At 61.6% G+C, this 24,301-nt stretch overlaps 1 protein-coding gene across 1 annotated transcript in view; it reads left to right on the top strand.

Annotated features, from left to right (window-relative positions):
* TMEM132B (transmembrane protein 132B) overlaps positions 1 to 24,301 on the top strand; it is a 67,979-nt gene that overhangs the window by 18,396 nt on the left and 25,282 nt on the right. The window contains exons 2-3 of the mRNA XM_036307427.1: positions 17,972 to 18,866; positions 20,041 to 20,187. Of these exons, the coding sequence (XP_036163320.1) occupies positions 17,972 to 18,866; positions 20,041 to 20,187 (1,042 nt within the window). The remainder of the gene's footprint in view (positions 1 to 17,971; positions 18,867 to 20,040; positions 20,188 to 24,301) is intronic.

Genomic DNA, 24,301 nt, shown 5'->3' with positions numbered 1-24,301 from the left:
GTATGAGTATGTGTGATGTGTGAGTGTGAGCGTGTGTATGAGTGTGTGGGTGTGTGTGTGAGTGTGTGTGATGTGTGAGTGCACGCGTGTGTCTGTGTTATGAAAACGGCGCTTGAAGGTCTGATCTCCCGCATCTCACAGCAGCGATTCTGGGTCAGGCGGTTCATGCCGGGCCTGGCACCTGTCATCGCAGCCCACAGACCTCGAGGCTGAAAAATGATGAGCTCCCGCCGCCGCCGGAGAGGAGGGCGGTCGGAGCCGCTGCTCGCTCTCCTCTGACAGCCGGGCTGGGAGACAGGGCGGCCGCTTGGCCATCACAGTGGAGCCTGTGGAGGAGGCTGTCAGTCACCAGGCTTCATATATTTTTAATGGGGCCTCTCTGAAGGCAACGGGGAAGCGTGTGCAATGTCCCCAGGAAGTCCGGGCATGCGCGTGTGCATGCGTGTGTGCGTACACGTGCATGTGTTTGCATGCGCGTGCATGTGCATGTGTATGTGCATGCACGTGTGCACGCGTGCATGTGTATGGGTGTGTGTATGCATGCATGTGCGTGCATGTGCGTGCGTGCGTATGGGTGTGTATGCGTGCATGTGTGTGTGTGCACATGCGCACATGCAGGTGTGTCTGTGCATGTGTGTGCAAAGCTCCCACGGCTTTTGGGGTGGAAGTCCAAAACCTTCCCTTAGAGCTGAGGTTGGCGAGCGAAGACCCCTGAGCCACACGGGCCCCAGCCTGTTTTTAAAAAAATACATTTTTATGGATGTCAGAGAGGAAGGGAGAGGGAGAGAGAGAGAAACATCCATGGTGAGAGGGAATCACGGATCGACTGCCTCCTGCACGCCCCACACTGCGGATGAGCCCGCAACCTGATCATGTGCTCTGACTGGGAATCGAACCGTGACCTCCTGGTTCCTAGGTCAACGCTCCCCCAGGGAGCCACGGCGGCCGGGCTCAGAGCCCCTCCTTGTGTGGGCGAGTGGCCGCAGGGGCCGTCCGGAGAGGGAGTCGTTAGGGAAGAGCCAAGAATGCCGGCCGCCCACTGGGTGCTGGGCACCTGTCACTGGCCGCGCTGAAGCCGGTAATGACGCTACTCACACAGGCCCCTGGCCACTTACACGGAGCCCTCTTTCCCTGGATTGGAACCGGGCGGGAACGGGGCCTCAGGGACCCCGGTGAACGGTGTCCGTAATTAATCCCCCGGGACCCGCGGCGGTGGCTTCGTGCCCGTTACTCATGCACAGAAATAGAGACAAATGGGCTGGACCCGGGCCCGGGAAGGCATCCATCTCGCTTGTTCACGGCGGAAGCCGCGTGCCAGCGCTCGCCACTGCCGTCCGGCTCCTGTCCGTTTGTGGGAACGCGCGTCCCGCCAGGAGCCGAGGGTTAGCACCCAGGGGAGCTGGGTCTGGTGGTCCCCACGGTGGCTTCACGTTTCTTTCGTTCTTCAAGCAAATATTTCTGTTAATCTCAGGGAGGAAGGGAGAGGGAGAGAGAGAAACAATGATAAAAGAGAATCATGGATCAGCTGCCTCCTGCACGCCCCCTACTGGGGACCGAGCCCGCAACCCAGGCCTGTGCCCTGACCAGGGCCAGGGATCGAGCCCACAACCAAGCTATGTGTCCTTGACCAGAATCAAAGCCAGGACCCTCCAGGCCGCAGGCCGATGCTCTATCCACTGAGCAAAACTGGCCAGGGCTTAAATGTATTTTTTATTGATCTCATAGAAGAAGGGGAAGGGAGAGAGAGAAACATCCATGATGAGAGAAAATCACGGATCGGCTGCCTCCTGCATGCCCCACACTGGGGATGGAGCCTGCAACCCGGGCCTGTGCCCTGACCGGGAATCGAACCGTGACCTCCTGGTTCATAGGTCGACGCTCAACCACGGAGCCACGCTACCAGGCCGGTGTGTGCTTGTTTAGCCACCTGTGTAACATCAGGACCAAGGACAGCTCCCCGCCCCTCGTTGGTCCATAAATGGTTGTTTCGGGTGAACACATAGCAGCACAGTGCACAGAGGCTGTGCACCTGACACCTGTCTAATTGTTAACCAGGGGCACCCAGTGAATGAAAGAAAAGAAGAAGAATGCCCCACTGGTGCATTAAAACATTCCCAGCTGTTCAGTGTTTCTCTCTCATGGATGTTTCTAACTCTCTATCCCTCTCCCTTCCTCTCTGTAAAAAATCAATAAAATATAACAAACAGACAAACAAAAAAACATTCCCCGCTGTTAACATTCGCGTCCCCCTCGCGGTCACGGGGCCTGGTGTCGTGGGAGAGTTTGATGCGTGGTCGGGAATGTCCGCCGTGGGTACAGCTGTGGGGCTGGGAGGGCTGGCAGGAGCTCTAGGCCAGCGGCAAGTGAAGCAGGTTTAAGAAATCGGTCAGCGAGAAGTGGTGAGAGACCTCCCTCCCCTCCCTCCCCTCCCTCCCCGCCCCCCAGTGGTGAGCTCACCTGGAGCCACGCCTCCCTTTCCTGCCGCCTCTGGCTCACCTTCCTCTGTATTTCCAGCACCTGGAACTGCAGACCTACTGTGTGCACCGCTGGCCCCGGGGGCGATAGAAGACCAGAAAGGGGGGCTGTGTTGCCTCCACGCTGGTCCTTGCCGTATCGTATCTTCATCGTGGCTGTTTTTCCTCCCCCTCTGGGATATTCCTGTGCTATTTTCAACGGAACGCAGCACATCCTTTTTAAAACGGGCTCATTGGTTTTACTTAAACGTGTTTATTTTAAAAGCACCTCTCTATGCATCACACACGGGAAGGCGGTACCGCTCGCCACAAATAGACGGAAACTCCGAGATAAAGACAATGGAAACAGGACAACGGTCTCACGTGCCAGCCGGCACCGCCGCTCACCAGAGACTCCCAGACGGGCCTCCTGGTTAGCGAGGGCGGTGGCCAGGGTGCGAGCCTGTGAGCGCGAAACGGCGGCTTCCTGACCCTTACGAGCAGGGTTGCCGGAGACCTAAGAAGCGAGTTGCTTTCTTCTTCTTTTTTTCTTTTTTAATGTATATTTTTTAATTGATTTCAGAGAGGAAGGGAGAAGGAGAGAGAGAAACATCAGTGATGCGAGAGCATCATGGACCAGCTGCCTCCTGCACGCCCCCCACTGGGGACGGAGCCCGAAACCCGGGCCTGTGCCCCGACCGGGAATCGAACGGTGACCTCCTGGTTCCCGGGCCGACGGGCACCAGCCGACGGGCTGGAGCAGCTTCCTGACCGCCTCCCTGAGCACCTGTGGCAGCTGGTCCTCCCGCGATGGTGGCACCTGGGCAGGCTGGCGAGGGAGCTTGGGGAGGGCACTGGATGCCAGGCCAGCAGAGGCGGGCAGCTCCTGGACAGGGTGGGGGTGGGGGTGGGGGTGGCCTGGGGGCAGAGGCATGCTTGTTCCCATAGAGACGATAGCGAGGACTGGAGCTCCCGGGTCCCTACGGAGATGTTCCCGTCCAGGCGACCGACTCCCGTGGTCCAGGGCGCGGCGACCCGATGGCCCCGCCTTCCTGCCCACAGGTGCCCAAGGGCATCCGCTCCCGGAGGCGCCGGGCACGCGGAGACATCGCCCCAGCTGGCACCCTCTCCGTGGCATGTGGCGCCGGCGAGCGGGCGGGCGGGTTATTTTTATTTGTGGTCGCTGATTCACGACCGTCACCATGGTGATGGGGAAGCTGGAGGCGGAAGGGAGAGGCGAGTCGGGGCGTTATTAAATGACCCAGGGACGGGAGGAAGCTCTCCCGCACGCCAGGGATTAAGTTCACACCGTGCCTCGCCCGGCTCCGTGCCCGTCCCGCCACCGACGTCCGCGTCCCACGTCCCGGCTCCGTGCCCGTCCCGCCACCGACGTCCGCGTCCCACGGCCCGGCTCCGTGCCCATCCCGCCACCGACGTCCGCGTCCCACGGCCCAGCTCCGTGCCCGTCCCGCCACCGACGTCCGCGTCCCACGTCCAGGGCTCCGTGCCCGTCCCTCCACCGACGTCCGCGTCCCAGTCCCGGCTCCGTGCCCGTCCCTCCACCGACGTCCACGTCCCACGTCCAGGGCTCTGTGCCCATCCCGCCACCGACGTCCACGTCCCACGGCCCAGCTCCGTGCCCGTCCCGCCACCGACGTCCGCGTCCCACGGCCCGGCTCCGTGCCCGTCCCGCCACCGACGTCTGCGTCCCACGGCCCGGCTCCGTGCCCGTCCCGCCGCCGACGTCCGCGTCCCACGTCCAGGGCGTGCGAACAGAGCGGGGCTCCTCCATGCGCGGGCGACCATCATGCTTGGCGGAAATGCAGCCGGTGCTGGGGGTCAGGGGCCGCCCGTGGCTGCACCGGGAGGTGCTCTCTGCCACGGAACATTCAGGAAGATGCTGTTTTCAATGTGAGTTTGTATATATACACAGCAACGGACATATATATATATGTACACACACAAATATGTTTTTAAAAACACAATTGGAACATATAGCATCATAGATATATGCAATGACTTAAAAATGTGTATATATTTTTCCCTGGCCGGTTTGGCTCATGGATAGAGTATTGGCCTGTGGACCAAACAAAGGGTTTGATTCCGGTCTAGGTCACATGCCTGGGACCCTGGTCGGGGCACGTGCAAGAAGCAAGGAATTGATGTGTGTCTCTCACATCGATGTTCCTCTCTGTCTTTCCCTCTCCCTTCCTCTCTCCCTAAAAATCAATGGAAAAACATCCTTGGATGAGGATTAAAAAATATACATATATATTATTATTTTTCATTGATTTCAGAGAGGAAGGGAGAGAGATAGAAACACCAATGATAGAGAGAATCCTGGATTGGCTGCCTCCTACACGCCCCCCACTGGGCATGTGTCCTGACCGGGAATCGAACCCTGACCCCCTGGTTCACAGGTGGATGCCCAACCCTGAGCCCCGCCCCGTGTTCCGTGCAGGTTCATTCTTCCAGGAAAAGCTTGGCAGAGCCCACTGGGTGCCAGGCCTGCTGGTCAGGGCTGAGGACGAGGGCGATGACCACACGATAAGAAAACAAGTCTTTGGCCTTTGTCAGGGGCGCGCTTTCTGGGTCGAGTGAAGGACACACATGCGGCGATGCGATGTCGGTTTGGAGAGGAGGAACCGGTGACCGAGGAGACTGGAGAAGTAAGGTGGCTCGGAGGTGGGTTTTGAAGGGTGTGTAGGAGTTTCACGGCTGGCCCGCCGGCTTCAGGCTCCCACCTCCCGGCTCGGGGGGCTCTGCGGGCTGGGAGTTTGCAGCCGCTGTGACCGGTGACTAGGAAACGCTTTTACAGGCGACTGTTCACGGACACGGACAGCGTCCGTTCTGTGCCCATGGGTGTTGACCGGTGGTGCATTCACTGGGCGTGAGCGGGACCCCGGCGCCCGGGCGACTCCTGCTCAGGCCGCCTTTTATGTGATCGCACCGCTTGCCCTGCCGCTGTTTGGATCAAACATGGAGGAGAACAGCACAAACCGCGTGGTCGGCACTGCGGCTGCCGGGGCCCTTGGGGCTGGGGGGCAGACGGCTCCTGCTGGGGGCCCCGCCGTCCCTGCGAGGCGCCCCCCCCCGCCCCCCCAGCGTTCCCAGCTCTTTAGATCTGACTCCGGGTCTGACCCAGCGGCTGGAGCTGCAGTCGTGCTGGCTAAGGAAACAGAGCCGTCGGCGGGATGGCCGTCTGGCCCTGCCTTGCCGGACGCTCGTCCGTCCGGGGGATCTGGGAAGAGCTGGCCGGGCTGGGCCAGGCTCCAGCACCTCCAGGCCGTGTGGGGTGGGGGTCCAGGCGGAAGGCCGGGGGCTGCCCATCTGTGAAGGATGCTGCCTCGTCCTGGGCCCTGAGCTGACCTCCTGGGCTGTCACTCAAGCGGACAGAGGCGCTGAGAAGGTCTTGTTCACATGACCCTTTATTTCTTATCCTCGTAGCCAAAGCCATCGCCCCCCCTCCCGCCTGCTCTGGGCGCTAATTCAGGTGGAAAAACCCCTCAGAACACCCCCAGCCCTGGCGCCGGGGGAAGAGGCGTGCGCGGGTCCGAGTGTGCCCGATCCTGCCTGCGTTTGGCTTGCTGACTGCTTGGCCCACAGAAAATTGGAAAGAGAAAGAAAGAAAGAAAAAAAAAAGGAGTTAGTTGCCAAACTTTAAAAATAGAGAGGTTTCCAATAAAAATCCAGATCTCTAGCTTCTCTCGGAGACAAGCACGCGTTGGAGCCACGCTGGGCGGATCTCTCCGCTTGGCAACCACGGGCTGGGGCCGAAGAGCCGCCCGCCTGGAGGTGCCGCGAGCTCTGTGCTTAGCCGCAGTCCCCGCCGCTCCCTTTCGCCTCGCCGCTGGCTGCCCCCCTCGCGGAGCTCCCTGCCCGGCCCCCGGCAGCATTTGCGTGTGGGAACCTGGGGTCCTTGTGTGGGTCTGAAGGGAGACGCAGGGGCCAACGTCTACTCCAATGTGAAGGCGGCTTTTGCCGGAGAAACTCGGGGTCTTTGGGGTGGACCTGGGTCTGTGTTGGGGCCGTAGGATGGTCCGTGACCACACAGGCTTCCTGTCCGTTGGAAGCTAATGGCCTGAGCAGTCCCGGCATCAAGTAAAAGCCCGAGGGAAACTCCGCGGGGCTAATTCCTCGTTAGGTTTTCCTAAGACCGAGATCCAACGCGTTTGGTCTGTTTTAAGGTTTTCCTTAACGTGTCCCTGCGTTTGATGGACACGCTGATCTCCATTGGGCTGATCTGGGGCAGAAAGCGGACATCTCTGTGCTGGGCTGTGGCCACGCCCGTCCCCACGGAGCTGCGGGTGGACGGGGAGGGGGCGGGGTCGGGAATGGGGGATCCCCAGCGCATGGACCAGAACTGACTCCTGGAAGCGCCTGCCCTGTGGGCAGCCCCCGCGAGGGCCCGAACCCGAACCTGAACCCGAACCCGGCAAGTCCTGGGAGCTGGGAACAGCGCGGGCTGGGATGGGAACAGCACAAGGTCACGCACCCGGGCGAGAGGCACAAAGGCCTTTTTTTCAGCCTGGAGGAGGGACAGCCCCGAGGCCCAGGGGTTAGGCGCTGGGCGGACTTTTCTTTCTTTGGCGCTAATGGCCAGGCCGCCCGGTTCTTCCCCAGGGGAGAGCGGACTTGAACTTGTGCCGAGTCTGTCCTGGGCCTGGTCGCTGCGGGGAGCTCTGCACCCCCGGCTGGAGGCTGGACCGGTGGCCGCCACCCGCCGGGGGGGATGGGGTGGGCTCTGGACGCGGTGGGCGCTGGACCTGCGGGGGGAAGGGGGCCGGTTGATCTCGCGCCCGGCCTTCACCCCCCCATAGGGAGCTGATGTGCAGTAGCTCCAGGCGGCGGGTTCACGGGGTGGCCGGCCGGGCAGACCCGGGAGGTGGGCCGCGTCCTCTCTCGGCCTCTGGTCCCGGCCTGGTCCTGGGCTGGGAGCCAGGGCCTGGTCCTGCCATTTGCCTGATGTGTGGCCGCTGGCCAGTCGCCTCTGGGGCCGGCAGGAGGGGTGGGCGGGCTTTACCGCGAGGGGCCTTCCCTTCGCGTTTAGTTCTCCCCTTAACAGCTCGGATGTGAGTGCAAATCCCAGTACCGGTGGGAGACACGTGTGAGAAGTGTTTCCTGAAACAACGTGTCTCACCGCGGGGCCTGGAGCCAGCTCGGCCGGAGAGGGTCCGGATGGGATTTGCACCCAACGCGCGGCTCTGTCGCCGCGGAGCCCTGCCTGGGCGTGAACTTCCCGGCTGTGACGGTGGGAAGAGCCTGGCTGCGGAAGAAGGGAGTCGGATGGATCGATGCGATGTCTGCTGTTCTAGAAACGGCCCCAGGTAGCGTAGGAGAGGCAGACACCATATACCGTGAGGGGAAGCAGACGCCGCCATGGCGAACCCCCAGTTCAGGAACCCCAAGGTCAGGAGGGGGATGCGGCTGGGGAGGGAGCATGGGGGGCCTTCAGCCGTATTCGCGATGACTTCTTTCTTCCGCTGGGGGACGTGGGGGTGTGACATGTGCATTTTTGGGTTCAAGAGACAGAAAACGTTCCACCTGAGGAAGCTTCAGGTGCGGCTTGATCCAGCAGTTCCAATGGTGTTGCCAGGACCTGGTCGCTCTTCCTGTCTCGGATCTCCCCCGAGGATTGGCTTAATTCTGTTCATCCACCCGGGGCGTGGGCAAGCCCAGGGGGAAGAGTTTTTGTCAAATATTTCAATCTCGAATCCCAGGCTGCGTTATCGTGGGCCTGCGCCGGGTCTCCGAGTGGCCGGGCCTGGGCCAAGGACGCATTCCTGGAAATGAGAACGGAATCAGGGCCCGGAATATGGAGCGAGGGAGGAGGTCGTTGCCCTAGGAAAAGTGGGGTGCGGTGACCGGCAGAAGGATGGTTGTGGGTGGTAGAGTGAGCGTGCACGTCCACAGGGACCCCCAGGGGCTGCCTGTCTCGGGGCCCACGGTCACTGCCGACCACCAGGCCTCTCTCTGTACTGTCTCTGAGCCCTGGGTTACGCCTCCAGACTCTGGGGCTTTGGCTTGGCTCCTCGTCCCCGCCCCCCCTCAACCCCGCGCAGGAGCCGTGGGAACCGCGGCCCAGCGGCGAGGGAGTCCGACCCGAGGCCTCCTTCACGCGGGCCCCCAGAGGAGGACGTCGGGCGGGAAATCGCAGCCGACGCGAAAGGTGGATTTATCCTGTCGGAGTTAATTGTAATCTTTATTTGCTCCCGAGTGATTCATTCATATCGTTCTTATTATAGCTGAGAAAATTAATTTTTATTCCGCCATAAAGGTGGCGGCAATCATCTGGGCTCGGGGAGGGGGGCCGCCGTAATGAGATTTGCCAGGGGGCTTTGAAACCGTCCGCTTCCATGAGCCCGGAGCCGCCCGGCTTGCGCTGGAGGGACAGGGGTGTTTGCTCTGCGATGCGTTCGGATCCATTCCCGCCTGTGAGGACTGGGGGCTCCGGGGGCGGGAGGCCGAGCAGATCCCCGTGTCGTCGATCGACGTCAGTGGAAACATCCACGGGAAGGAACCCCGAGCCGCTCACTGGAGCACCCTGCTCCCGGGGTGGGGGGTGGGGGTGGGCGGGGACTTGGCATGGGCACCGTCCCCTTGTAAGAGAAGCACTCACCTCCTGGTATTGGGGTGGGAGTGATGGCAACAGCGAATGCCTCATAATAAGAAAAAGCCCTGGCCCGTGTGGCTCAGTGGATAGAGTGTCGGCCTGCGGACTGAAGGGTCCCAGGTTCGATTCCTGGTCAAGGGCACAGGCCCGGGTTGCAGGCTCCATCCCCAGTTGGGGGGGGGGGTGCAGAAGGCAGCTGATCCGTGGTTCTCTCTCATCACTGATTTTCTCTCTCTCTCCCTCCCTTCCTCTCTGAAATCAATGAAAATATATTTTAAAAAAAAGAAGAAAAAGAATCAGGCAAACCTTATTTAAAAAAAAAAGAAGGAAAAGGCTCCGCCCGCCCCGCCCTTGGCCTCTCCCCGCCCTGGACCTGGGGGGGGGGGGCGGTCTGGGTGCGGCTGCTCACGCTGGGGGGCGGGAGTCGCCCTCCTCCCGGCCGTGGTCTGCCACCGTCTCTGTTTCAGTGCTTTATTTTCTGCTGAAAAAGCTCCCACCCTCCTCATTGACCTGTTTTCCGCGAAGCCGGTGTGTGCAAGCTCACCACGGAGCGCACGCTGACATCCCGTCGCCATGGCAACCCAGGTGGTAAACACCAGCCCGATGCTGCTGGGAGCGGCGGCGGGGATGAGGGTTGGGGGGGGGGATTAGAGTGAGGCTCGGGTTGGAGCCCCCCTCTCCGCTCAAGCCTGCAGGAGATGGTCAGTCAGCGAGTGTCCGCCAAGGGCAGCCGGCTGTGTCCAGCAGGGGGCGCGGAGGGGCCGGGCCGGAGCTGCCGGGAGGGGACTGGGGACCGGACTGGGGGGAGGGCCCTCTAACGCCTATTCCCTTTTTTAAACAATATTTTCTCTATTGATGTCAGAGAGGAAGGGAGAGGGAGACAGAAACATCAGTGATGAGAGAGAATCACGGATCGGCAGCCTCCTGCACGCCCCGCACTGGGGATCGAGCCCGCAACCGAACCCTGACCCCTGGTTCGTAGGTCGGAGCTCAACCACTGAGCCACACCACCGGGGCCTGAGCTTCAGCTTCCAGCTCAGGAGCTCACGGGCTCTGTACCGAATGGTCCACACGGGTCTCGAACTCACAGGCCCGAGCAGCTCTCATCGTCCCCCTCCCAATGCCCCCCCCCACATCTTCGTCTCAGAGACGGTCCCTCCCTTTGGCCCGAACCCAAACCCGCAACACTCTGCTCCGGGACCAGGCTCCTCCCCCCTCGGGTCTGGGGAGCTTGGAGGAAGCAGGGCCCTGGGCGGGGCCTCGGGGACCCCTGGCCGGCGGGTGGGTGAGCAGGTGACGGGCTGGCTGTGTCCATGGGCACAGTTCCTAAGGGACACCTCAGTCCCTCCCGAGTCTCTCTTTGTCACCACGCGGCTGGACCTGTCCCTGTTCGGGGGGCTTTTCCGGGTCCTCTGCCCCCCGTGGTCCCTGAGCGGGAAGGACGAACAGTTTCCATCAGAGCAGCCCCCCCCCGCCCCCCCATGAGTGCAGCTGAGCAAAGGGAAGAAAAGCCCTTTTCATAAAACATGCCTCAGGGAACGGGAGTGATTCAGGCGGCAGTCTTCTCCCCCTCCCCCGCCTGGAGAGTTCTCGGGGTGCCAAGGGGAGGGGACAGGGCTCCCAGCACAGGAGGGATTGGAGGGTTGTGGGGGGTGGAGGGGGGCAGCCTGGAGCTCAGGACGCCCTGCGGTCAGCCGCCAGCCATCGCCTGGAAGCCCAGCTGTGTCTCGGGTCCTGGGGGTGGGGTGGGGCGGGGGATGTGGCGTCTCCTCCATTCGGGGTGCACAGGGAAGCTGGTGGGTGCTTCCGGCCCCTGTTGCCTGGGTTCTGTCTGCCCCGGGGGAGGCCGGGGGGCAGGGACGCCCGTTCTCACGGAGGGCTCCAGGGTGGGGCTTCTATCGCCAACAAAGAATCCGGGCCAATGACGTCATTGTGCTTGAACTAATGGCTTCTTTCTTAAATATATTTTTATTGATTTCAGAGGGACAGGGGGAGGGAGAGAGAGAAACATCCATGAAGAGAGAGAATCACGGATCGGCTGCCTCCTGCACGCCCCACACTGGGGATCGAGCCCGCAACCCGGGCCTGTGCCCTGACCGGGAATCGAACCCTGACCTCCTGGTTCCTGGGTCGACGCTCAACCACGGAGCCACGTCGGCCAGGCTGGTTTTCTTTCGAAAGCAGCCGTGGGTCTGGGTTCAAGTCCCCAAATCGCCATCAATTGCCCCCAAACAGACCACCCGTGGCTCACACGGTGGTGACGGCCTCGGCCACTGGGTGGCAGTGCTGCTGTGCTCGAGGCTGTGGGTCCCTGGAGGCCACGGGAGAGGGGACAGGGTCAGGGTCAGCGGGCGGCTGGGGGTGAGCCCCGTGCCTGAACCTGGGGGCCCTGGCTGGGTCCGGGTGCTCACCCCGCCTCCCAGAATGCTGTCCTCCGGGCCCCTGCCTTCCCGGCTGATCCTGAAATTTGATTTAAAAAAAGGACGGGCTTCCTAAGCTGTTGTTGGGAAGCGATTTCACCTGTGACGGGGGTGCATGCGTGGCCTGGGCCGGTGTGGTGAGGGCGGTTCTATTTCTCCTCACGTTCTTGGTGGATTAAAAAAAAAGTCTATTTTTATTGATTTCAGAGAGGAAGGGAGAGGGAGAGAGAGAGAAACATCCATGATGAGAGAGAACCACAGATCGGCTGCCTCCTGCACCCCCCACACTGGGGACGGAGCCTGCAACCCCTGGGCCTGTGCCCTGACTGGGAACCCTGACCTCCTGGTTCATAGGTCAACGCTCAACCACTGAGCCACACCGGCCGGCGGCACAAAAGAACATTGTGGACCTCAGCCAGGACGGATGGAGGGAAGGCAGGTCTGAGTTAGCGGAAGGTCCAAAGGCAGCGCTCTCTGCCTGTTACGTCCCTGCCGCCGGGTTCCCTCAGGGTGTGTCCCCGAGGGGTGGCCAGGGGGGACCCCGTTTGGCACAGATGGAAACGGGACCTCAGGGGCCGTGGGGAGGGGTCTCGGTCCATGCATCCAGCCCGGGTGCTCCCCGCTCCCCGGGAGCCTCCACGGCCTCCCCGCTGGCTGGGGCCGAGCTGCCAGGGGCCGAGCTGCCAGGGGCCGAGCTGCCAGGGCTGCTCGGTGCATTTCCGTCTCGGCTACACCCTCGCCGAGGCGTCCAAGTTAGAAGAAACGTACACGGAATCAGACAAGGTCACCCCCGGTTCCTGCGGTTTTACCAGCTGACGTGCCGGTGGGGGTCGGCAGTGCTGTCACCGAGATCCACACCAGCCATCCATCCATCCCGCGCCCGGACATCTGGTGCCGCGGAAGCCCCTCGCGCCGCTCTCCACGCTCCTGTGCTGAGTCTTCCTCGCCTCCTCGCTAACGGGCACAGCGGACCTTAGGGAGCAGCCGAGCCATTCGATTCGACTTCTTAATTTTTAAATTTTTATTGATTTCAGAGAGGAAGGGAGAGGGAGGGAGATAGAAACATCCATGATGAGAGAGAACCATGGATCGGCCGCCTCCTGCACGCCCCACACTGGGGATGGAGCCCGCAACCCGGGCCTGTGCTCTGACTGGGAATCGAACCCTGACCTCCTGGTTCCTAGGTCGACGCTCAACCCCTGAGCCCCGCCGGCCGGGCTGGAGTGAGCACACTCAGACCCCAGGGCTCCTAAGGAACGATGAGGGCTGGGTTCCTGGACGCACCTTCTGCCTCCGTTCTCACCGGGTGACGTTGCATCCGGCCGCTGTGGCTCAGGCCCGTAGCAGCTTGTTTTACGGGATTTGCTCTGTAATCTCGCGGTGGCCAGCGCCTTCTGACTTCCCGCCTTCCTTTCTCCGTGGGTGACGTGGGTCCCCGTGGTTCCACGGTGGCTGCTCCACGCCCACCCTCTCTCCCTCTCTCGAGATGCGGGGACCGGTGCCCACACACGGGCGCCTGGGTGAATCCAAGCTCCTCAGAGAAGAGTGCGTTTTGACGGGGCGCAGATACCAAGCATTCCTCCCTTGACTCGGGTGGGGGCGTGGGGGGGAGGCCTGCCTGGAGGCGGTGTCCCACCTCCCACCCCAGGCTGTAGCCGCTCTCCCGGCTCCCGGCCCCGCGCCCGCCGTCGAGGCGCGCTGCCTGGGGTCCCCGTGGGCCGAGCCGCCCGGCCCCTCTGCCTGGCGCACGGAACGTCCTCGTTCACGGTTTCCTCCGCCCGCCTTGCCCGTCAACCCACTTTCCCGCTTCCTCCCGCTTCCTGGGACAAGAGCTTTGTTCCTTGTTGTGTTGGATGCGCTCATTTCCGCGGTGATGCGAGGAGATGAACGTACTCAGGCTGCCACTTAAAACCCAATTCCGAGTCTTCCCTTTTCAGGGAGAGATGTCAATATTTCCCTTAGCCTGAGTAAGCGAGACTCGTGAATTCTGGAAAAGTAGGAACCACCTGGGAAAAGCCAGCGGCGGGTTGGAAGGCAGCCGCTGACCCCTGCAGGTCGCCGCGGGCCTCAGGTGAGGGTGCGGCTGCGCTTCAAAGGCCTGGACACCTTGACAACAGGATTCTGCAGTCCACCTGAAGCCAGAGGCAAGACTAACCTCACAGAACTTTGCAAATATGTTTGTATTGATGAGAGAGGGAGAGAGGGAGAGAGGGATAGAAACATCGATGAGGAGAGAGAATCATGGATCCGCTGCCTCCTGCACGCCCCACGCTGGGGATCCAGCCCGCAACCCGGGCCTGTGCCCTGACCGGGAATAGAACCGTGACCTCCTGGTTCACAGGTCAGCGCCCAACCACTGAGCCACACCGGCTGGGCTCTTTGCTATGTTTTCATTCTTGTGCCTGGGCCTTGATTGTCTACGGAGAACCTTCGGACCCCCCCCCCAGATCTTGCCAGAAAATATAATTCAAGAGCTCAGCCACTCGCCTCTTGCCGAGACCTCAGCTGTTTCAGTAGGAAAGTGCGTTCATGGAGGGGGCGGGGGAGGCGGCGTTCTCTGGGATCATCTTCCGGATTTTATTTTTCTACCAGGACAGACCTTCCAAGAGCCGCCAGCTGTCTTGGCTCCCACTCCCGCGTCCTCGGCAGAATGGCTCTCGCTGGTTTTCTGTTGCGACGTCCCGCCTTGCCGGGAGGGGCGCGGTCGGAAGGACGCGGATAGACTCACCCGGGGAGGCTGTGTCCCCAGGCCCCCCAGGAGCGCCCGCCGGAGGGGCTGCTCGCAGAGGCAGGAGCAGCGTTGGTGACTTGCTCTCGTCGCATGGCCCGTGTCCAGCCAGTGACCTCATCGTGGGCTGTGAGAGCCGGGCCGTTCAGAGGCACGTTGGCCGTCCCCTGGGGTCATTGTCTGAGCTCTTACAAGAGGGACTTGGCTGGCTGAGCGTTCCTCTGGCAGCAGGTCACCGTGGCCTGGGGCTGGACGGCGCAGCTTGAATCCCACCCCTGCCCCTTGCGCACTGTGGGATGGGAGGCCGTCCCTGAGCTGTCCCTGAGCCCCAGGTTATCTATGAGTCGTGGTAATTGTCTCCTCAGGGTCAAGAATATTGTGAAGATTGAGAGAGCACATACCTGTACAGTGATTAACATAGTGCTTGCTGTTTCATAGGATTCTATAAATGACGATGATGATGGTGATAGAGATGATGAGGATGGTGATGGTGGTGGTGATGGTGGTGGTGGTGGTGGTGATGATGGTGGTGATGGTGATGGTGGTGATGATTGTAGTGGTGATAGTGGTGATAGAGATGATGATGGTGATGGTGACAATGGTGATGAGAATGGAGGTGGAAATGATAAGATGATGATGGTGATGACAGAGATGATGACGGTGATAATGATGATGGTGAAGGTGGTGATTGTAGCGATGATGATGATGATCCTATTCTTTCCCTATTCATCACTCACAACCTCAAAGGCATGGGTCGCTGGCTGTTTTGGCAGAAACGGGGCTGAGATGCCCTGAGTGCCGATTTTCTTGTTCTGCTTGGGAGCCCGGGCTGTACCGGGGTGGGAGGCAGAGTCACCTGTGACCGCAGAGCAATGGGAACCTCGCCGGGCGTCCAGGGAGGGCGCCAGGAACCGGCCCTGTGAGCATCGCGCCGACCCCTGGGCCTTGTAGAGCCGCAGGCCGCGGGCCCGGGCGTGTGGACGCCAGCAGGTGCGACGTGGGTGGCGTGTCTCTCCCCGACGTGCTATTTCCTGCTCCGAGTGGGAGAGGCGGGGCTCGGCTCAGCAAACCCAGCAACCGGCTAGTGACCGCGGCGATGCGATGTCCGTCCGGGCAGGAAGTGAACGGAGCCGTAATGAGATGGGCACAGGGTTTGTTCGTTCTCACGGTGTCTGTTAACAGCCCTGGCGAGAGGCCGAGAGAGGCCGGGGGGGCCCCGGAGAGATGCATCCCCTCAGGCGTGAGGCGAGGCCATCCGCCCCTCCCTTCCGCAGGCGTTCGCTCCGTCTCCTCCCCCGGGGGCTGGAGACCCAGCCCTGAGCCGGCCATTCATGCCTCTGCGCCCGGGGAGCTGAGCGAGGATGTTAGCGGGAACGCGGAGAGTCGATGTGTAAACAGGCGAGACCACAAAGGCCGTTCCAGGCGGCGGCGAGGGCGGCTTTGGGGAAACTAGTGGGACGAAGTGATTAGTGGCGGGATCAGGCGCCAGCCCATAAACCCGGAGTCACGGGAGCTGTTGCCACAGAGGGAACCCCATAAAGGGAAGCGGTTCCTGAGGGGACGGGGGTGGGGGGGCCTGGGATGCCGACGTGGGCACTGTCAGGATGGGAGAGTGTTCTGGGACCTGGTAAGAGCTGGTCCACCTGCCGGTGGGGGCGCAGTGTGGGAGCGCGATGGGCGATGAGAGGGAGGGGCGTGAGCATTTCGGACCACGGATATATGCTTTTTTGTTTTTTTAAATATGTTTTTTATTGATTTCAGAGAGGAAGGGAGAGGGAGTGAAAGAGAGAAACATCAGTGATGAGAGAGTTGTGGATCGGCTGCCTCCTGCACGCCCCCCACTGGGGATCGAGCCCCCAAACCCGGGAATCGAACTGTGACCTCCAGGTTCATAGGTCAAGGCTCAGCCACACCGGCCAGGCAGGACCACGGGTATAGTCTCAGGACACAGTCTGGTGGCTTCATAAACTGCTCCTAGATTTGGATATCCTATTTAAAAAATTCTTTTTAAATTGATTTCAGAGAGTGGAAGGGAGAGGGAGAGAGAGAGAGAAACATCATGGACCGGTTGCCTCCTACACGCCCCAAGGGGACCGAGCCTGCAGCCCGGGCCTGTGCCCCGACCGGGAATCGCACCGGGACCTCCTGGCTCCTGGTCCACGCTCAGCCCTGAGCCCCGACGGCAGGAACGGGCGTCACGTGTGGCTGCAATCGGGTTCGAGGACCAAACGAGGCCCAGGCAGCTGAGATGCATGGCTCCCGGCACGAGCGTCTATCTAGACATTTGTCCTGCATTTGGCTTGAGTTTGGTGCTCTCTTGGGTGAAGGGGGGGGCGGGGGAGGGATCTGCCGCCGTGAGGAAGGGAGAAGGCAGGGCTCTAACTTCCTTGTCACCAGTTCCCGGGGGGTCTAACCCATCCACGCCCGTGACAGAGAGAGAAAAAGAGACAAGAGACCCGTCCGCACTGAGCGCGGAGCCCACACGTGGTGCGTGTTCTCATGTCCGTCCCCACACGTGGTGTGTGTTCTCATGTCCGTCCCCGCACGTGGTGCGTGTTCTCATGTCCGTCCCCGCACGCGGTGCGTGTTCTCATGTCCGTCCCCGCACGCGGTGCGTGTTCTCATGTCCGTCCCCGCACGTGGTGTGTGTTCTCATGTCCGTCCCCGCACGTGGTGCGTGTTCTCATGTCTGTCCCCGCACGGAACCTGAGCCGGGGTCGCAGGCCTGGCCGGGGCTGCCCGTGGCCGGCTGAGCAGGACCGTCGGCGCTTCTCGCTCCCCACTGGCCGGCTGGCCGGGTGCCGCCTGACCGGCCGCAGGGCATCGCCACGCTGCTCTCGGCAGCCGCTTCCCTGTCCCCCATTAGCTCCCGGGCAGCTCTCCTGGAAGCGACTCCCGGGACGGAGAAGGGGAGACAGCCCCGGGACCAGGAGTGGGTTTGCTCCGGGAGGGGCTGCGCCGGCCGTGGCCGCAGCTGGGACTCTTGTTGGGGCGATGCGACCCCTTCAAAGCCGTCTGCCTCCTCTGCCTGGAAGGAGGCCCCGCCCAGGCCACGGGGTCCACGCGCAGGAGCCGCGTGTGTGTGAGGAAAGGGAACGCGCTACGCTGCTGGTGTGTTAGGCGTCGGCCATCTGTGCGAGGGGCGTGTGTCTGTGTCTTTTACTGCTTGTCACTCCTCCCTGAGGGCATTCCCCGTGGATTTTAGGGAGAATAGAAGGGAGGGAGAAGGGAGGCAGAGGGAGACCTCGATGTGAGAGACACAGCGAGTGGTGGCCTCCTGCACGCTCCCCGGCTGGGGCTGGCGATCAAACCTGCAACCCAGGTTCATGCCCTTGACAGGGGCCAGGGCGGGCGTGTGGAGGGAAGATTTAAGTTAAAATATATTTTTATTGATTTCAGAGAGGGAGGGAGAGTGAGCGAGAGAGAGAGAAACATCCATGATGAGAGAGAATCCCGGATTGGCTGCCTCCCGCACGCCCCCCACTGGGGATGGAGCCCGCACCCGGGCCTGTGCCCCGAGTGGGAATCGAGCCCAGGACCTTCAGTCCGCAGGCCGACGCTCTATCCACTGAGCCACACCGGCCGGGGCAGCCACAGGACAGCTGGATCCGTGGCAGACGGCGCTCCTCCGGTTCCCCTGGATGCAGGACTTGGCTGTGCCGAGCAGGGGGCCGGGGGGGGGGGGAGGTGGTGTGACATTTATTTCCTTCCCCGTGGGGACCCGGCTTTCACGCTCCCTCTCTGTCCTTGTCCGCAGGGACGGAGGGCCGCGGGGTGGCCGACAGCCTGCAGCGCTTCTCCTCGCTGCCCGCCTACCTCCCCGCCCGCATCCAGCTGGCGGGCGCCGACCAGGCCTTCTTCCTCAAGGAGGCCCCCCAGGACGTGACGGGCAACGCCAGCCTGCAGGCGCGCGCGGAGCCCTTCTTCGTGTTCCGCGCCCGCTCGGCCCCGGCCGTCAACGCCAGCTACGGCCCGTTCTCCGCGGAGCAGCCGGTGCCACGGGAGCTGCTGCTGACCGCCCCGGCCTTCCCCGTCCCCCCCGACGGCTTCCCCTTGAACTGGAGGCTGCGGGCCCACGTCCTGGGCAGCGCCATCTACTCCAACCGGCCCAAGGTGCAGACGCTCTTCTACGTCACCGGCCGGGACTGGGGCGCCGGCGACCCCGGGGACACCCTGCCCTGCGTCAAGATGTTCGCCTTCCCCGAGGCCCGGGAGGTGGCGGCCAGCTGCCGGCTGCGGGGGGCGCCGGGGCTGTGCGTGGCCGAGCTGGAGCTGCTGCCCGAGTGGTTCAGCTCGGGGCTGGACCTGGAGCCCGAGGAGGAGATCCCGGCGCTGCTGGGAGGCACGGCCCTGGAGCTGTTCTTCACGCTCTACCCCGCCGACCCGGCCGGCCGCTGCCCCCTGGACGAGGAGGGCAAGTGGGCCAACCACATCCACGCGGGCCCCGAGGCGCCCCCGCCCGCGCCGCCCGCCCGCCAGCGCATCGGCAGCGTGGTGGTCTACCCGACCCAGGACGACCTGCGCTGGTCGCCGCTGCGCCTGGACCGGAACGTGGTCCTCTCCGTCCCGCTGAACCTGGTCCGCGAGGGGGGCACAGCCACCTTCCTGGTCTCGCTGGCTGGCGGCGCCGTGGCCGACCACTTCACGCTCAGGTGAGTGGTGCGGGGGGCGGGCGGGAGGCGGGTGGGCCGTGGCCGTCGGTGGTCGGGTCCGTGGCTCGGCGGGTGGGGGGTCGTGTGCTGAGTGTCCCGGGGGTGAGGGCACGTTCAAGCAAGAAATAGACACAGGGGGCCAGACGGAGGCAGGCAGGGTATTTGGGGCGGGGCAGGCACCCGTATTATTTCCTCGTCCTCCTCCTCCTCCTCCTCCTCCTCCTCCTCCTCCTCCTCCTCCTCCTCCTCCTCCTCCCCCTCCTCCCCTCCTCTTCCGCATTTTTAACGGGTTACTAGCTAATCCGAGTTTTTAACCGGTATGCAGATTAGCTATTAACTGGTTAAAAACACAGATTATCCATTAACCAGTTAAAAGTGCGGATACCGGTTAAAAACGCGGACTTTGTCATCAAAGAAAACACGATAATTTCAAGAGAAACATCAAAAGTGCTTTGTTCAAAGTCATGGCCATCGCTGGCTACACATCCCCATCTTTCAGGTGATTGGTGGAGACCGTCCCAGTAGGACTTTCCTTGTTTTGAGGCAGGACATTCAGAGGCCCAGTTTCCACGTCTTCATACGTGTTGAAATGCGCTCAGAACGTGCGTGTGCCGTCAATGGTGACAGGTGGTCATCGGAAGGAGCAATACAACCAAACAGCACACACATCACATCGCATGTAGATCAGCACACGCGTGACTCCGTCGATTGGGAAAAAAATCCGCATTATTAACCGGTTCACCTGGTATTTGTGCTCCAGCCAGTGCAGCTCAGGGCTGAGCATCAACCTATGAACCAGGAGGTCAGGGTTCGATTCCCGGTCAGGGCACAGGCCCCGGTTGTGGGCTCCATCCTCCGTGGGGGGTGTCAGCCGATCCTTGATTCTCTCTCATCCTTGATGTTTCTGTCTCTCTCTCCCTTCCTCTCTGAAATCAATAAAAATATATTTTTAAAAAAGAAACATCAGTGATGAGAATCATGGACCGGCTGCCTCCTGCACGCCCCCCACTGGAGATGAGCCCACAGCCCGGGCCTGTGCCCTGACAGGCAATCGAGCCCTGACCTCCCGGTTCAGGGGTCGACGCTCCACCCCTGAGCCACACCGGCCGGGCTCTACCGACACATTCTCGCCCCGTTTGGAGCGGAAGTGCTCACGTGCCTCCCGTCCCCACAGGATCAAGGCCGCAGCAGGTGTGAAGATCGTGGCCGTGAGGGTCAGCAGCGAAGAGCAGTGGGCCGTCCAGGAGGAAATCGACAACAGCGGCGCTCAGGCCACGGCCACCCTCACCTGTGCGGGCCCCCACCCGGACCCGCAGGGCAGGTCAGTGCCGGCCGCGGCCTCGGCTCCTGGGCAGCGGGCATGCGGGTGGGGTGGGGGTGGCTGCAGAGCTGGTGGCAAACAGATGTGTCCGTGCAGCCTCGCCCGCCTGTGGGAGGGACGCGCTCTGTGGGGCCCATCACCAGCCGCAGCCTCGAGCAGCGAGGCGGCTGTGGGGGTGCCTTGGGGGGGGGGCGTGTGTTCTCTCTGTGCTTGACCCTCGGGAGCTGCAGCTCAGAAATGCCCTGAGCACCGCCCCCCTCCCCGCCCCCTGGTCACCGGGCCGGCGTTGACAGCTGCCGTTTAAGAATCTTGTGGTATTATTGGGCCCTGGCCAGTGTTGCTCAGTGGATAGAGCGTCGGCCTGCGGACGGAAGGGTCCCGGGTTCGAGTCCGGTCAAGGGCATGTAGCTTGGTTGCGGGCTCGATCAACGGGCGTGGGGAAAGCAATCCTGTGTCTCTCCCCCTCCCTTCCACTCGCTCTAAACATCAATGGAAAAATCTCCTGGGGTGAGGATTCACACAGAAACATTTGAAAGCCATCATTTTCATTATTGCTACCGTTTGCCCCGATGAGTTTAAAGGACGAAACGGGGAGGGATTTAAGAGGCAAGGGAGGGTGTCCTTCCTGTAGGAGCAGCCCACGGTGGCCTGGCCGCTGAGTCATCGTCTCTGGGTGCGTCAGTGCCGTCATTTCGGGGACGTCACCCCTGGGTACGGGCCTGTGGCTTCAGAACGTGGAGTTGGGTGAACTTGGCGTGGATGGCCGGCACTGGTCTTCTCCAGCCTTCGCTTAAAAAACAATAAATTAAAAAAATATTTTACTGATTTCAGAAAGGAAGGGAGAGGGAGAGAGAGACAGAAACATCCATGATGAGAGAGAATCATGGACGGGCTGCCTCCTGCACGCCCCCCACTGGGGATGGAGCCCACCACCCGGGCCTGGGCCCTGACCGGGAATCGATCCCCTGACCTCCTGGTTCACAGGTGGACGCCCCACCGTGCCAGCTGGGCTCCCCCTCTGCAGGCTCTTTGCCCCGTGTCCTACCTGTTTCTCATCACCTACTCTCGTAACTGGCTCTCTCTCCCTTCTTCTCGATTCTCTGAACTCTTTGAAGTCATCGTGTCAGGCTCAGAGGGAATGAATGAAGGAGTGAATGAATGACTGAGGGACAGGGCGGGTGCGGGAGCGTGAGAAATGGGGAGGTCGGGTGGGGCTGTGCAGGCCGTGGCTGCCGCTCTGGGTTTTGCAGGCGCCGGTTCTGCATTCCCTTTAGAAGAGATAAAACGGTTACAAGGGAAGCGAGTGGTTACATAATTCCTAGACAGCTCGTCTCCTTTGGTCCCTGACCCCCGGGGAGGGGGGGCCGGGGGGAGGATGCTGGGGATCTACGCTCCCCCCTGTCCCTCCAACACCCGCTCCGTCATCTGCATAAATAATTGCTTCTTCCGACGCTTTCCTGTTGGGCTGTGATATCAGTGAGGTGTGAAGTACAGGCTCCCGCGCGGCGACGTGAATACATCCCTAACAGAACCGCCGCGGAGGGCGGTGATCTCGGGGCGGTGACAACCTCGGGTGCAATCGGCCTTTGAACAGAACAGAAGGTACCAACGGCCTGAAATCCTGCGATAAGAATTAAAAATGTGTCCTGGGCGGGGGGGGGGGGGGGGGCCCGACGCGCGCAGCGGGCGAGGCGGGGAAGGTCTTAATTTGGAGCATTTGAATGGGCGCGCGTGGCGAGGGCCTGGGCGGAGGGAAGGCGACAGCCGGCCGATAAGGACCTGCCGCGCGAGGAGAGCGGCGATGAGGAAAACAGGCAGATCGGAACGTGTTCCGAGCAGATAACACGGAACCGGGGGCGAGGAGAGCCAGACGGCGGCGGGCGGTTTGCCTGGAGGCCACGTGTGGCCCGAGGGCTTGGGCCGGGGTTGTTCGCGGGAGGGTTTCCCCTGAAGGCGGAGGTGGGGGGACCCAGACCTGAGAGGTAAGCTGCAACCTTGTCTGTTGTCCGGAGCCCCGAGGGCGTGGTCAGCTGGAACCGAGGTGGCGGGAAGCTCAGAGGTACCCGCGGGAGGGGGGTTTGGCGTGTGCGGAGGAAGGCTCACCACAGGCGCCCGGGGTGCAGTGCCTCTGCCGTCAACAGGCGGGACTGAGTCAGTCCGCCCGCCGCAGAGTGACTTCAGTCGGAAATGATGGATGCAAAGGGCTGCGTTAAACGCCAGCCAATTGGCTGACGGATCGGCTGTCACCGGCCTCCTGCTGGAAAGGGAAGGAAAATGCTATTTAATTATTTTCAGAACATGAAAGCAGCCGTGATGAATGGGAGGCATTTGGACGCTGAGCGAGTCCCTCGCGAGGCCGCGCCGGTTGCCGGGGGGTGCAGGGACCGCGCGTCGCCCCTCGATTAGACGCCGAAGACGGAGGTCTGGTCCCAGAGCTCGCCGGGCTCCGACCTGTGTCTCGCACAACAGTCGCTGCCCGGCACCGGGGCAGGTGGAGTCGCCGGATCCGGGTGGCTAATTGGCCGCCCACGAACCCGTTTCGTTTGACTTGGAGAGTGTGCCCCCCTCCCCCACCCCCTTCAACATGGGCCAACATTGGACCCATCGGGAGATTTGACTTAAAAACACATGTTTCTGCCTGGCCGGGGTGGCTCAGTGGTTGAGCGTTGACCTTTGAACCAGGAGGCCAGGGTTCGATTCCCGGTCAGAGCACAGGCCCGGGTTGCAGGCTCCATCCCCAGTGTGGGGCCGAGCAGGAGGCAGCCGATCCGTGATTCTCTCTCCTCATGGATGTTTCTCTCTCTCTCCCTCTCTTTTCTCCGGAAGGTCCGGTGATGTGGGGTCAGGCTCCTCCAAATGGCGTGCTGCCAGGGGAGGGGAGGTGGGAGTAGGAGGGGCCCCGCTCTCTGGTTTACCGTGGTCCCCTCCATGCCTCTCTGCCCCCCAAAAGCTGGGTAAGAATTCTGACCCCAGGTCCAGTGTGTTTGTGTGTGTGTGGGTTCAGTCCCTGACACCAGCGGGCTGTGTCCCACAATCCAACGCGATCCTGATGCTGTCCGCCCGGAGGGGCACGAGATGGGTCACAGGTGGCGGGCGCGGTCCCGCAAGACTGGCCTCCGCCTCCGGCGCCGATCACAAGCCCAGGGTGTCGCCGGGGCCGCTGACCAGCCGGCTGTGCATCAGAGGTTCCCGCCACCTCCTTCTCTTTTTTGTTTTTCAAAAAATATGTTTATTGATTTCAGAGAGGAAGGGAGACGGGGCGGGGGGGGGGAGAGAGAGAAACATCAATGATGAGAGAGAATCATGGCTCGGCTGCCTCCTGCACGCCCCCCACTGGGGATCAAGCCTGCAATCCCGGGCCTGTGTCCTGACTGGGAGGCGAACCGGCGCCTCTCGGTGTACGGGATGATGCTCAATCCACTGAGCCACACAGGCCAGGGCTGTTTGGAATATTCTGAAGCCGTCAATTGCTTTCCGAGTCGGCTTTGCTAATTGCACACACGTGGGTCTCCGTGGGCCGCTGCTCCTCAGCCTCACACTGGCAGTCTCTACGTTCCCCCTCCCGGCTCTCACATTTTATAATCCCTTCAAGATAAAATTTAATCTCTTCAAAGGTTCATAACAGTGTTGACAGAGACCTTTGGCCTGAAAGTAAATTATACATTGAAAACCAGGGGCAAAGCCACATTATTGAGCCCTGGCCGGTGTGGCTCAGTGGATAGAGCATCAGCCTGAGGACTGAAGGGTCCCGGGTTCGATTCCCAGTCAAGGGCACAGGCCCAGGTTTCGGGCTCGATCCCCAGTGGGGGGGCGTGCAGGAGGCAGCCGGTCCATGATCCTCTCTCACCATTGGTGTTTCTATCTCTCCCTCCCTTCCTCTCTGACATCAATAAAAATATATTAAAGAAAAGAAAAGAAAATCAATGGGAAAAACATCCCCGCGTGAGGATCTAAAAAACAACAATAAACAAAAACACACAGAAACCCGCGTGACTGAGACGCTGCCCCACGGGAACGTTTCCCGAAGGCCGCGGGCCGAGTCCGGTCTGTATGGAGGCGTCCAGGCCGCGGGCCGAGTCCGGTCTGTATGGAGGCGTCTAGGCCGCGGGCCGAG

The sequence above is a fragment of the Myotis myotis genome, unplaced genomic scaffold (assembly GCF_014108235.1).
Source record: "Myotis myotis isolate mMyoMyo1 unplaced genomic scaffold, mMyoMyo1.p scaffold_m19_p_47, whole genome shotgun sequence".
NCBI classification, from domain to species: Eukaryota; Metazoa; Chordata; class Mammalia; order Chiroptera; family Vespertilionidae; genus Myotis; species Myotis myotis.
The sequence above is the reverse complement of the archived record's forward strand: the minus strand, read 5'-3'. Positions and strand labels throughout refer to the sequence as shown.